Source organism: Staurois parvus, unplaced genomic scaffold, assembly GCF_062004578.1.
Source record: "Staurois parvus isolate SC_StPar_1 unplaced genomic scaffold, SC_StPar_1.0 ptg000426l, whole genome shotgun sequence".
Classification (NCBI taxonomy): Eukaryota; Metazoa; Chordata; class Amphibia; order Anura; family Ranidae; genus Staurois; species Staurois parvus.
The window spans coordinates 2506357-2520262 of NW_028318222.1; the positions used below are offsets into that span (position 1 = coordinate 2506357).

Here is a 13906-nt window from a genome sequence, read left to right on the forward strand (position 1 = left end):
GCTGTGACCAATCACAGCAGATCACATGTCAATTGTATACAATGGATGGCTTCCTGTCATGCCATCCATTGTATACAATTATATTCGCTGTGACTGGTCAAGGCAGTCACATGATACAGACAGGGCCAATCACAGCCCATCTGTATCATGTGATGAGCTTTGCTCGATCACAGCTAATCACAACAAAAGACTGAATGAATCCGTTTCATTCAGTAACAATGATTGCAAATATCAAAGAAATACATTGGTATTAGCAATCATAATGTGTTAAAAAAAAAAAAAAAAAAAAAATTCTGATCACTTGCCCAGAGTATTACAATGTTACTATGGTAACATTGTATTGCTTTGGTCACCGTGTGCTGAAAATTAAAATCGCAATAAAAAATAATAAACATTTAAAGAAAAAAATACAAATTCAATTACGATTATTATTTTCACCAAAGAAATGTAGCAGAATAAATTTTGACCTAAATTTATGAAGAAATGTTATTTATTTGCAAGATTTTATCACAAACAAAGAAAAGTGTTTTATTTTTCAAAAGTTTCAGGTGTGTTTTGTTTTATTTAGCAAAAAATAAAAAACTCTGGTGATTAAATACCACCAAAAGAAAGCTCTATTTGTGTGAAAAAAAATGATAAAAATTTCATTTGGGTACAGTGTTGCATGACTGCACAATTGTCATTCAAAGTGCAACAGTGCTGAAAGCTGAAAATTGGCCTGGGCAGGAAGGAGGTAAAAGTGAGGTATTGAGGTGATTAAACATAAAATCCCTGGCCAATGCAAGTGAATGGGTGTATGTGGCCATGCTTGTGTAAACTCCAATCACTCCAGTTTTGGCATTAACCTACGTAGGCTCATATGGCGTATATTCCTGAAAGGCCAAACGTTCGCCGTACGAGGATTTTCCGCTTGAGGATTTGGGAGCACGTTTATTAGCATGCATGAAGCCTGAGTAGTAGTTGGTGCATCGTATCCCTTTAATGCCTGAAGGTAAAACACATCTTAATACCTGAACACAGTTTTGGCATGTGTTGAGCTAAGTTCACCTATACAGTTGGGTAGGGGGTGGTTAAAAACAGCCAGCAGAGCCATGTTTTTTACTGCCCGCCAACTGCTCCCCCTTAAACACAGTAAGAAATATACCCCCATTCTATTCAGTGGGTAATGCCAACCCATTTAAAAAGCTGGGGTCACTTGATCAGTAATAATTGGTAAGGCTGGCCATACAGCTTGATTTTTGCTAGCGACTCACCCCAGTTCAGCTTCTCTAGGTAGGCTTTGTAGGTGACACAGAGTGACCAGTCTAAATGCAGCGTAATTTGAAGTCAATTTCCAGCAAATTTTGTATGAGTCCAGCATGATTGCTGCTGGGGTACCCTATTCTGACTGCAGAGACCAGTCTGGTTGTGGCTGATCCCAACATGAATCCGATGTGGAACTTCAAAACCATCTGATTTTGAACTTTCTTTTTTTTGGAACTAATACAGGATGTCTATTTGAACATAAAAAATAGCCACAGGGCAGAGTGGGTGGAGATCCCTGCTGTTCATAATGCTGATGATGCACTTTTTATGTTACCTTCTGCATTCATTCTGGAGCTTAACTATGCATTTTGTTTTGCAGACCCAGGGAGACTCTTTACCTATGAGGTCTAAAACATGTCCTCCGACAGTGGGTCTTCGATATCTGCTGGAGAGGATCAGCAGCTTCCCATAGATCAGCGCCAACTGATGTTACAAGGTCAGTCACTTTTTTATTTTCATTTTGATATTTATTTTAAGAAAAAAAATCAGAAATTTGAAAGCTCATATACCTAAAGTAAAAGTAAACCCGATCGCTGAAGTCTCATCTAATCTTTAATTTTAATGCAGTTTCACAAGTAAATTTCAGAGATCCTGCCATTAAGGTCCTTGTTTAGGCAATTCCTGTTAGTGCCAACACTCTGTCCTTGTCTCTTTTGTCCTTTTGCGTTGTAATATGGTATGAGGAATACTGTAAGCCTCCATGCCAACACATGTTCTGCCAGTGTCAGCATAAGAAAACCCACCCTAATGCCATGTAGACATTGCTGGAGCAAGTGCAGGAGGTCAGCAGCGCTGAGTATAAAAAAAAAAAGAAATAAAAACAAAACAGATGAAAACCATTTAGAGCGGCTTCACCCTGCCCCACTGCGCTTTTGTTAGACTTCTATGAGGTCGTGAGTCCATTGTTTGAGAAACACCAAGATTTTGAAGTGTCGAACTGGCTTCCAAATTCTCCAGATTTCAATCCAATCAATCTTCCATGGGATGTGCTGGAGAAGCAAGTCCAATCCATGGATGCCCCACCTCACATCTTACAGGGCTTAAGGGATCTGCTATTGGTCATTTGGTGCCAGATACTACAGCATACCTTCACAGGTCTAGTGGTGTCCATGCTTCGATGGGTCAGGGTTGTTTGTGGCAAAAGGGGCACCTACTCAATATTAGATGGGTGGTCATAAAGTTATCAGCCACAGCAGACAATCATCTCAATATTGTACAAATAAAGTGCAGCGGTTAAACATTCTAAACGAAATAAAGTTCAAAAGTGATTTAAAATGTTCATAAGTGACATATCGAATGATGAAATCAAAGCAGAACAGTCCCCAAATGCTATGATGAGATAGGAAGACTTCCAAAGATAGCCAATGTGACACCAACCACTTGCATGCAAGGCTTACCAGAAAGTATGACCCCCTATTAAGAGTGGTCAATCACGCTTGTTTTAAAAAGACCTCCAGGGAAATGGACAGAGGGAATCTTTCTCTGGACACACAAAGAAGAGAGGTTGGTAATCCTCCTAGGTCGATCCCTACGTGTGGTGACTCCAACCACTCCAAGCAAATTGTATAAGACCAGAACTCATGGCGTGAAATGTGTAATAAAAGATTTCTCCACATAGTGTAAAATCTTCAAATAACGCAATTTATTGTAATACAAATACACTCACATGATGAGAAACATATATCAACATGTAACAGCACTAAGATAAAATCTTCCAGCATCCAAAATGGCCACCGGACGGTCACGCACGTGGTGGCATGTGTGCATGGCTCTGCCCTACGCATTTCGTCATGACACTTTTTTTTTCTTTTTCATTTTAGACGCAGGCGGCTAAAGCTGCGCAGCGTTTTGTAATGCTGATCAGTGGTGGCTGGCTGTATCTTCTCTCAGCCTTTCACTGGTAGAGTGATTATCCCTTTCTCCTCTGCAGAGGGTGGAAGGCGATGTTGTAGCCTGGCGGCGGGAGCTGATTCAACAGAGAGGTGGCTTTGAGGGTACAGGTAGCAATGGGAACCCAGTGCACAGGCATGTTCACAATCCCTGTTTTCTGAGGGACAGACAGAGATACAGCTATGCGCTGTATACAGACAGCCAGACAGACATACAGCACCTTCTGTACTGTTATCATGATAATGATGATGATCACATAAGCACAGTGAGATGCATCCTGTTCTTATTTACACTTGTGTTTGAGGGACATTAAAAATGTCCTGCTGAGCCACGCTTTTACTGTCCCTCAACCACTCCCCATTATGCTGCAGAGGCACTGCCACCATAAAATGGCAGTAGTGGCGGGGTGTTGTTAAAACCCCCTAATGCCGTGGCAGAGTATTGTTAAAACTCCCTGTTGCTGTACTATGGTGGCAGCAAAACAGGGAGTGGTTGGGGAACAGTTAAAGTGTGGCTCAGCCGCACATTTTTCATGTTCCTCAATCACAAGTGTAAATAAGAACTAACAGGAAGTATCTCATTGAGTTGGTGTAAATCTGACAGGCTGACTGTCAGGTGGAAATGATCCAATAGCTGTGCAGCCTACAGATCGCTTCCGCATGCCCCATGTGCCCTGCCATGCTTCCCAGGCTCTTCTTTCATCAGCAGAACTGGGACCTGCATGGTGGGTGCTACTGGTAAAAGGGAGATCAGTGAACACCAGTTCACTGATCTCCCCTTCATGTTAATGACCAGGAAGCAATGTGTAACATATTTCTGGGTCCTGGTTTCACTATCCCCAGACAGGATTGGATTATATGAGCTGAAGACAAAGCCGTCTTCTGAAAACTTCATCTGTGAAAAAGAGGTATCCAGCCAATGAGGTGCTGCGCAAGACATGCTGCACACAAGAACTTCCTCCCAGCTCCCCTGTCAGCCTCCACAGTTGGCAAAGATTTTGAAGTTTTGTTTTTTTTCTGTTGTGGTTGCAAGTAGGTGATCTTGCCTAGGGCACAAAATTGTCTAGCACCAGCCCTAAATGTACTGTAGCTGTATGTAAGATGAACTTGTACACTGGAAGCAGGTTGTAAGTAGTGTGGCGTTATACAAGACCATCAATAGATGGTAATAACATTGAACTGCTGCCTTTTATTTACACATGCCAGAAATTACTTTAGGGGATCAGGCAATCCTGCCATATTATTGCCCCTCCCTGTTTATTTAGGAAACACACCTAGAGATAAAACAGGACCAGGATAGATAGGAACGTCGACTGCATTTTTCCTTTGACCCTGCCTGGTGTTCATGCGTGAATCACATTTCACCACCCTGTGCTCTACCCTCAGTGAAAATATTGTCTTTTAGAGATATACTCTGTGTGTGTATATGTGTGTGTGTGTGTGTGTGTGTGTGTATATATATATATATATATATATAGAGAGAGAGAGAAAGAGAGAGAGAGGTGCTGCAGCACAAAAAATAACTTTTAATATAGAAAAATCACCATACAAAAGAGTGATCAAAAAATTTTGATCACTCTTTTGTATGGTGATTTTTTTATATTAAAAGTTTTTATGTGCAGCAATCCATTTTCCTTTTCTATATATGACCTTTGGGAGGGCCTGCTTGCTACGCTCTGTGATTGATCATCGTTGTGCACTTCACCCATATCATTGATATATCTCTCTATCAAAGGTGATGAGTGTGCACAGAGGTATGTGCGTATCTTCCAGCTCTGACCTGCTTTGGGAATCCATTTGAGCATTATTATTGAGAAAAAAATGAAAATCATGTTGACGTTTTGTTGAATTTTGCTTACAAGCTGCAGGATATAGAACCTGTTCTAACACATTATGTAAGAGTGCTTTTTGATTGCACTCTTGGCGTGCTTCAGAATGAAGGATTTTAACCTGGAAAGTGTAAGGAAGCTGGAACTCACTAAATAGTAAAACAAGGAAACGAAAAGCTTGCCATACATGGATCAAAATTCCCTGTTGATCCAACCGAGATTCGATCTGTGTATGGGCAGGCTGATTGTACCATCCAGTGATCAATTTGGGTACAACCAGCCTGTCGTTTTTTCTACATGCAATTACTGCCTGCAGCTAGAGCCGCTAGCAGTAATCATTGTGTTCTGCCAGCCCTGAAGGTTCTCCATGAGCTCCAAGCCAACTACCATCCCTGCTGGCAGAACACAATAGCGAGGCAGGAGGCATTCCCCCATCAACATTGACTCTGTTGATAGGGGAATCAAGTAATTTTCCTTTTCATCAATCTATGGGCTGCTTAACACATCCCCGGAGCTTATAGCTTTAAAGTGACACTAAACAATAGCCTTATTCTCCAAGATTAATCAGTGCAAGGAGCATGCTGATAGAGGGAGAGAGGAGAGTGACCGAAAGATGAACTCAACAGTCCACTGCTTTTTTTTCACTTGTTCAGTCACTTGATGGGGCATGGAGGAGATCTGTAAGTTTTACTGAACTGCAACAGGGGAAAATCCAGTTTCCTCTTCTGCAGTCCATCATGACTGGAAATACAAATCCTTTGGCAGGTTAAACAGCTTCCTTAGGCCTTTTGCACACCGTAAGCTGCCCTACAGGAATTTTCAGTTTTGCAACCGCGTTTTTGCACATTTACTGCACGTTTTTGCGTCTGGTGTTTAATGCATTCTATTGGCCAGAATTTTGACTATTCGATCGCAGGAACTCACGTTAATGCACATTTTTTCACTTTTGAGCGTTTTTTATGCTCCTTTTCTGAATGCAGTGATGCGTCTTTTCCTGCCTGTAAACTCCCCGCCATTAAACTCCTGAAAACACCTATAGTGTGTGTAGCACTACCCTCTTGAAGGCCGCCGGTTTTGTTTTGGGTCCCTGTAAACTGCACGGCCAGGTAACATGTATTTTCCACACATATATTCAGAGTCAGTAAACAGTCCTTGAGCTGGTTTTGAGTTTTTTATTAAGAGGTTAACAACTTGGATGGAGTTCTGGGGTTTATGGGATGCCCAAGGAACTGTAAACTTGCGGACAAACTTCTTAGCAACCTGTACAATGTACAAAAAGATGTGGATACGAAAATAGCAAATAGCATTGTCTCTGTAGAGAGCTCTAAGCCTCCTTGGTGCACCTCCTCAGACCACAGATGATTTCTCCTCTTCACCCATCTGCACTGAGGGTATCCCTGAGCAAATGATTCCAAGATCTAGCAGTTAAGTAGTCCCAGATGAGAACTAGTTGGGTCTTGCACCTGACTGCCCTCTCCCTTTATCTGTCCCAGGGGGTGTAGCAGTACTTACATTGTCCTGTCAGCGTGGTGGGTTGGTAGTTTTCAAGTCTTTCACTGGGCTGTCTCCTTCCCTACTCCTCAGGATATCCTCTCTAGGAGATAGTGGAACAGTGAAGATCCTTCTGTCCAACAAATCAGCCTGTAGGTAAGTTCCCTTCCCTGGGGCCCCCTCCCAGTCTCCACACTCCAGCCTTCCTCTCAGTCCATCTTCCGCATGACTCTGCACACTGCTCCCCAGGCTCTGCCACATATAAGGGTTGTCCTTGGTCACCATGCCTGGCCTTTTGCCTGTGGATTGGCCAAGGTCCCTTGAACAAGATCTGAGCCTCCGCCCCTATTCCAGAAAATTTTTTGTTTCTAGAAGGGTGGAAGGGCTCCAGAACCCCTGACCTGTAGAGCCTCCCAGCCTGTATTTAGGTGAACTTGTACTTTACATGTGCATAGGCTAACAATGAAGGGAATTTTACAGGCAGAGAAAAATAAAAGCCCAAAACTACTCAAATGGCTGTAAAAGCATCATCTTTGAGCTGCAGTGTGATTGAGGCCTCTTATGTATTTTATCTGTATATTTAGCTGCTTTTCTGATGTTTAGCCACTTAACTTGCAATTTTCAGGGTTTTTTTTTTTTGGGGGGGGATTGGTGCTAGTAGGGATGATTTTGGGGGGGGGGGGGTTTGTGCTATATTAGAAGGGGAAAATTGGGGAGAGATTTGTGCTAGGATGGGGGAGGGGAATTTGTGCTGGGGTCATATTGGGAGAGGGGAGATTTGAGCTAGGGGGATGGGAGGGGGGGCAACAATTTGTGCTTGGAGGGGGGATTTCATCAGGGGGTGGATTTGTATAGGGAGTAGGGGGATTTTAAGCTTGTAGGGTAGGCATGTTCCCTGGGATCTAGATGACCTTGTCCCTGCACTGTGTATAATGGGGTACCAGACCATAATTAGTCTACCTCTAAACTATGCCTTATGAATTTGCCTTTGAAAGGTTCACCTGCTCATCTAGCTTTGCCTGTTTTTGCAGCCAGCAGTGAAAATTCATTAAAGTTGGCACATGGAGTATGCGCTGTGACTGTATTGTATTTATACCAAGCTGGACTCGGCGAAGGTGTGGTCTTACTCTTGTTCACACATGTATCTGCTATGCTAGTATAATTGGTATTTCTCTGATAGCACTTGCCAGGTTTGTATTTGCACTATGATCTAAATATTTAACATACTTCTCTAGGATACTTTCCAGTTTTTTATTTGAACAGTGCCCTAATTTTTCTTTAACTACTCTAGAATATTTATTTTTCTTTTTGTGCATTGAGCAGTGATTTTTTTTTTTCTTTGTATCCCTTTTGTGATGATTTAGTAGTGACAATATACACCTGTTAACATGACAGTAACTAATTTTGAACACCTACACAACTTTTATACCGTGTATTTTCTTTTAAAGATGCTGTATATAAGGTTCCTTTTTGGAACATTATTTTAACAATAACCCCTGCTATGTTTTTTTAAAGTGTATGTAAACCATCACCTTGTAAAACAACCCATTCAGCCTAAAATAGAAGTGAGAGGTAAAACATTTGTGTATAGATATAAAAACATTAAAAATGCCTCTTTTCCCTTCTTTTATTAGTGAGTACATACCCTCTGTTCTCAGCTGTATATGGAGATGGGGGAGGAGAAAGAGTAGTACACCAGTCTTCCCAGTGAATGGCTGTGCAGTGCAGGCATGTGAGCAGAAGTCTGATCATTTAAAGAGAGCAGGCTGAGTTCCAGCATAGCCAGAAAACTGACCACGTGCTCTCATGCCTAGTGTGGTCACTTTTTAATAGGAAGTTAAAGGGACTGGTTGTAACAGCAGGGATTTTACAGCGATCCAAAGAGAGGAGGAATTCTTTTTCATACAAGTACATGATACAGCAGGCACATAGTAGGAATATGACATTTTGGGTTTACATATTCTTTAATAAAACCTGACAAATGTTTAAAAATGTAAAACAAATTAAACTATATAATTTTTTTTTTTTTTAAAGCTTATGTTTTGTTAAAATTATTATTAAAATAACTAACATGTTATACTTACCTGCTCTGTGCGGTTGTTTTGCACAGTGTGGCCCTGAACCTTCTCTTCCTGGGTCTCCCACTGGCTCTCTTGGCTCCTCCTTTATCTTTGTGTGCCCCCATCTATTGTCACAAACAGCGTGGCTCAGCCTCACTCCCAACAACTCCTTCAAACCCCCCCCCCCCGCCTCTCTGATAACATGCTTTGATTGCCACCAGCAGGAGTCAATGGCTCCAGCTGCTGCCTCTGTGAACAGATAGAGTAGAGGAGCCACTGTAGACTGGCACAGCACTAGCTCAAATGGGACTTGGGTAAGTATTAAGGGGAGGGGGGTGGGGAGCGATACGAACCCTAGGACATTTTTTTACCTTAATGTAGGTAATGCATTAAAGTGATGCTTAAGTCCTTTTTTTTTTTTTTTTTTTTTTTTTAAATGTTATACATACCTGCTGTATGTAGTGGTTTTGTTCAGAGCAGCCTGGATTTTCCTCTTCTCGGGTCCCCCGCTGGCGCTCCTGGCCCCTCCCTCCGGTCGGGTACCCCCACAGCAAACAGCTAGCTTTGGGGCACCCAAGCAGGCATGCTCCCGGGCCACGGCTCTGTGTCCATACACCTACAAAACCATGGCTCGGCCATAACCCCTCCCTCTCTTGATTGGCTCACTGGCTCTGATTGACAGCAGCAGAAGCCATTGGATCACACTTCTGCCTCAGCCAATTAAGAGTGAGAGTCCCTGGAGAACTGAGGCTTTTGTGGACATCGATGGATTGCGATTGGGCTCAAGTGTTAAGGGGGGGCTGCAGTACATGTTCATTAATTTCTCTTGTGTTACAACCTTGTACCGTGTGCTATATGTTATTATTATACAGGATTTATATAGCGCCAACAGTTTGCTCAGCACTTTACAATATAAAGGGAGACAATACAGCAACAATACAGTTCAGTACAAGAGGGTCATGTATGGTGAGAACCCCATAAAAATCTGTTGAAAAGAAAAGAGATGCAATGCTATTTGCAGACTAAAGGTTTTTTTCTTTCAGTGAAGTTTTCAGCCTTCATGTGATCACATTCATAGTTAAAAGAAGATTGCTAAATAAGATTGTTTATTCAGATAGCAATGTGGATGGCCAGCCTTAGGCTGAGTCATTGTAATAGCTCCTCCTGCTCTACTGCCTAGTCTACAAATCTCTACGTTTAATACAGTAACAAAGAATGGAGAGCGGGGCCCCATACAGCCAATCTGACAGGGCCCCCTTAAAAAAAAAACAAACAAAAACCACAGTTTACTAGGCTTCAGTTATGAATGAACACAATGAGTGATCAGTAACGATCACTCATTGTGTTCATTCTGGAGAGGAAGGGCTGGTTAATGTGACATATTAACTGGACCCTTCCCCCCAATAAGAAGGATCTTATTGTGTTCTTGCAGGTGCTGGTGGGAAGGAGAGCAAGGAAGCCAGCACTGTGGGGGCCAAGGCAGCTGGGTGAATCATATGTGCACAGGGAGAGTGATCGGCTTGGTGGGGGGGGGGGGGGGGATGATTACCGGATCCTCTGTATGGCTCTCTCTGCAGCAGCAGTAAACCAGTACTTTTTTTTTTTTTCCTGCACCGCAAACTGACTGTAACTGACTGCACTAGTGTGAACTATTGGGATACTTGGACACTCTGCATACATTTTTGAGGCAGAAAAAAATTGCACTGAACTGCATCTAGTGTGAACTAGCCCTAAGGGCCGGTTCACACTATAGAAACGCAGTCCAGATGTGTTCCGGATGCATTTCTGCATGCGTGTTTTTTGATGCGTTCCAGTGCGTTTGTTATGCATTCCAGTTTATTTTGTTACCATCTTTTTCTTCAATTTAAATAGGGACATGTGCACTCCAGTGCATTCCGGTGCCTTTATGCGTTTTACTGCGTTCCAGTACAGTTCTGTGCAGAAAAAATGCAGCATGCTCTACTTTTTTTTTTTTCCTGCAACCAGAACACACTGGAACTGCAAGCACTGATGTGAACTAAGACATTGACAACAATATAACCTACTTTCTGTGTGTTTTGGATGCAGAAAAAAAGCTACTGAAATGCATGTAGTGTGAACTGGCCCTTAATGTTTTATGTCCGATATTTACCCATAAAAGCTTCCATTATGTAGACATCCAAAAGCCCTGAGCCTGCTGTTGGACCCTGTCATCTTTCATGTGATGTCAGCATCTCCAGTAGACTAATAGTTGTCATTCAGATGACAATCTGTAGTATTCCTCATCTCTCCTCCACTGGCTAATATGTTAAAGGCGAAGTTCACCTTTTGAAAAATTAAACGCACATTTTTGGTTGGTAAAAAATGTGCATTTATTATTTTTCTAAGGATCCTGTACATAATTGCACCTGCAATCCCAAGCTCCTGCCAACTCTCAGGATAGCTCACTGCCTGTACCTCGTATAGGTAGGCAGTGAACTACTAGAGTGCTCAGCAGCACCTTTGTAATTCAATGAGAACTACAAGCCACAGTAGCATAGAATGAGATAACTGTTTTGGCCACACAACCACCCTGATATTAAATTGTGACAGCTGGTGGGGGTTAAGATCCCCTGCCTGCTGTCATGGGGGGGGGATCGGAGGTGTGGGGTGCAGATGCTGAAAATGTTAAATGTCCCACCCTAAAAGCGACAGGGTTTGACAGGTTTTTCTCTGACAATTGGTGCTAGGTTCACACCTATGCAGGTTGTGTTTGAGCCACTCCTGCATTGCGTTTTGCACTGTTTTTTTTTTTGCCACATTTTTGATGCATTTTGCAGGGTTTTTTTTCTATTTTACTTGTCTGCAGCATTTCCATTGAAGTCTATAGAACCAAAAACGCAGCTTTTTGTGGTAAAGAAAAGTCCTTTCCAAAAAACGAACCGGGTGAAAACACGGAGATTATTATTATACAGGATTTATATAGCTCCAACTGTTTGCTCTGCTTTACAATATAACGGGAGACAATACAGTAACAGCATAGTTCAATACAAGAGGGATTTGAGGGCCCTGCTTCTTGGAGCTTACAATCTAGGAGGGAGGGGCTAGTGGTACAAAAGGTAGTAACTGTGGGGGATGGACTGGTTGGAAGAGTAGAAGATTCCAGTATTAGATGAGGGCAGGATAGGCTTCCCTGAAGAGAGTGGTTTTCAGAGATCGCCTAAAAGTGAGCAGAGTAGGCAATAGTCTGATAAATTGGGGTAGAGAGTTCCAGAGGATGTGGGAAGCTCTGGAGAAGTCCTGGAGATGAGCATGGGAGGAGGAGACAAGGGAGCTAGAGAGTAGGAGGTCTTGCGATGAGCGAAGAGCACGGTTTGGGTGATATTTAGAGACAAGATTGGTGATGTAATTTGGGGCAGAGTTATAAATGGCTTTATACGTTATTGTTTTGAATTTTATCCATTGGGCAATGGGAAGCCAGTGGAGGGATTAGCAGAGAGGGGTGGCAGATACACAACGGTTAGTAAGGTGGATGAGTCTGGCAGCAGTATTCATGATAGACTGAAGAGGGGATAGCCTGCAATGAGGTAGGCCAATGAGGAGGGAGTTACAATAGTCAAGGCGAGAGATAACCAGGGAGTGAATAAGTTGCTTAGTAGTTTCCGAGGTTAGGAACGGTCGTATCTTGGAGATGTTGCAGAGGTGAAGTCTACACGATTTGGAGATGTGAATATGACCCATAGGAAATCATGTTAAATGGACTGTAGTGCGTTTCTGTAAAATGCTGCAGAAAATGCTTAGATGTGAACCTAGGGTAGGGGTTATGTAGGGTGGAGGACTTGGGCCAGCACAAAGATTAATTAAACACTCCCAGAGGAGAAGGCGGCTTCGATGTGCAAAGAGGGAAGGGGCTATGTCAGAGCATTACCTCGCCTGGAGTATTTACATTTTCAAGCAAATTCAAAGGCACATTCAAAGTGAATTAAAAACATTTATTATGGCAAGGAAAAGCACTGGAAGAAAGCATTTAAAATAATGTTTCAGTGTGCAAGTTGTTTGGGATAGGGTCTCTTTAACTGTACGTATTGAACATGTTTGAACACACGCTGAAAGTAATTTACATTGATAGATAAATAGGATGCCGAGTATTGCTAATGATATAGGATCATGTTTTTTAATTAAAGGTGAAAATTTGAAAAGCTTTATTAAGAGATTTTTGTGTGTTTTTTTTTTTTGTAAATTATTTTTTAGATTTATTTTTTTTGCTAAATTCTTTCCTTTTAGATCCAGTTTTTCAGGTTGATTTGACTTAATACCAGAGTGATGTGTAGGGCGTATAGTCAATGATAAATACAGCTTTCAAGTTTATTTCAGCACCCAGAGGGCTCATTTAGTTTACAGTGCAAGTGCCTGGGGAAGTTACAGGTATGTTCAGATTCTTCTGTTCTGAAATACGTGTGCATATTGTAGGGCTGTAAGCATGAACTAAGTCACATAGACTCACATTTTTAGGGTGGGTTGTGCTTTTTTTCTTATTTTAACTTTTAAATTTAAACCTGTATAATGAAGACATGGACACCGCCATTGCTGTAATTTTGAAAATGCTGGTTGCATGGGAAGTCGGAGCTCTTATGTAAATATATAATGAATACTGATTATTATTGTAATTATTAGGATTGCGGATATAGGAGTGTACTGAAAAGTGTTGAACACAAATGCCTTTATTCCAAATACATTTCCTGCATAAACTGGGTTCTTTCCAGAGAGCATTTATTGGATCCCAGAACAGATGACAACAGAGTACTTGCAACTAATACAATGATCAGAAGCCTCTAGAGTTCCCAGCTTTCTTGTCTTATCCTATCTTATGTTTAATCCATTTTTATTGGTTTTTGCAAAGTAAAACAATGTGGTACATTCTGCAATTTCCATTACAACATAGGACAAGCAGAGAAAGCATATGAAAAAAATAAACAGCACCCTGCAGAGCAAAATGAAGAGTCAACACAGATCCTATCCTATCTTATCAGGCATATAGACACTCCACCCATCTGTCAATCCATATGTCCAATCTATATTATGCACCTAGGTAGCCTCCATGCATGCAATAATATATACTATATCCTAGATCAAAGGTCTCCAAACTGCAGCCCTGGGGCCTTTTGCTTGCCTTTTTCCTTGGGGCACTATTCCTCCAACTGACACCATTAATGGGGCAATATTTTTCCTATTGATACCAATGAAGAGGCACTATTCCTCCAACTGGAACCAATCATGTGGCATCATTTCTTCCCACTGACACCATTGATCGGGCAAAATTTATCCCACTAATACCAACAATGGGGCACTAGTCTTCCAACTGATGCCAATTATG

At 41.9% G+C, this 13906-nt stretch overlaps 1 protein-coding gene across 1 annotated transcript in view; it reads left to right on the forward strand.

Moving 5' to 3' along the window:
* The window catches only part of SYNE2 (spectrin repeat containing nuclear envelope protein 2), a 503718-nt gene that overhangs the window by 68886 nt on the left and 420926 nt on the right, over positions 1-13906 (forward strand). Inside the window, 1 exon segment of the mRNA XM_089687495.1 lies at positions 1625-1741. Coding sequence (XP_089543621.1) covers positions 1660-1741 — 82 coding nt within the window. The 5' untranslated portion in view covers positions 1625-1659.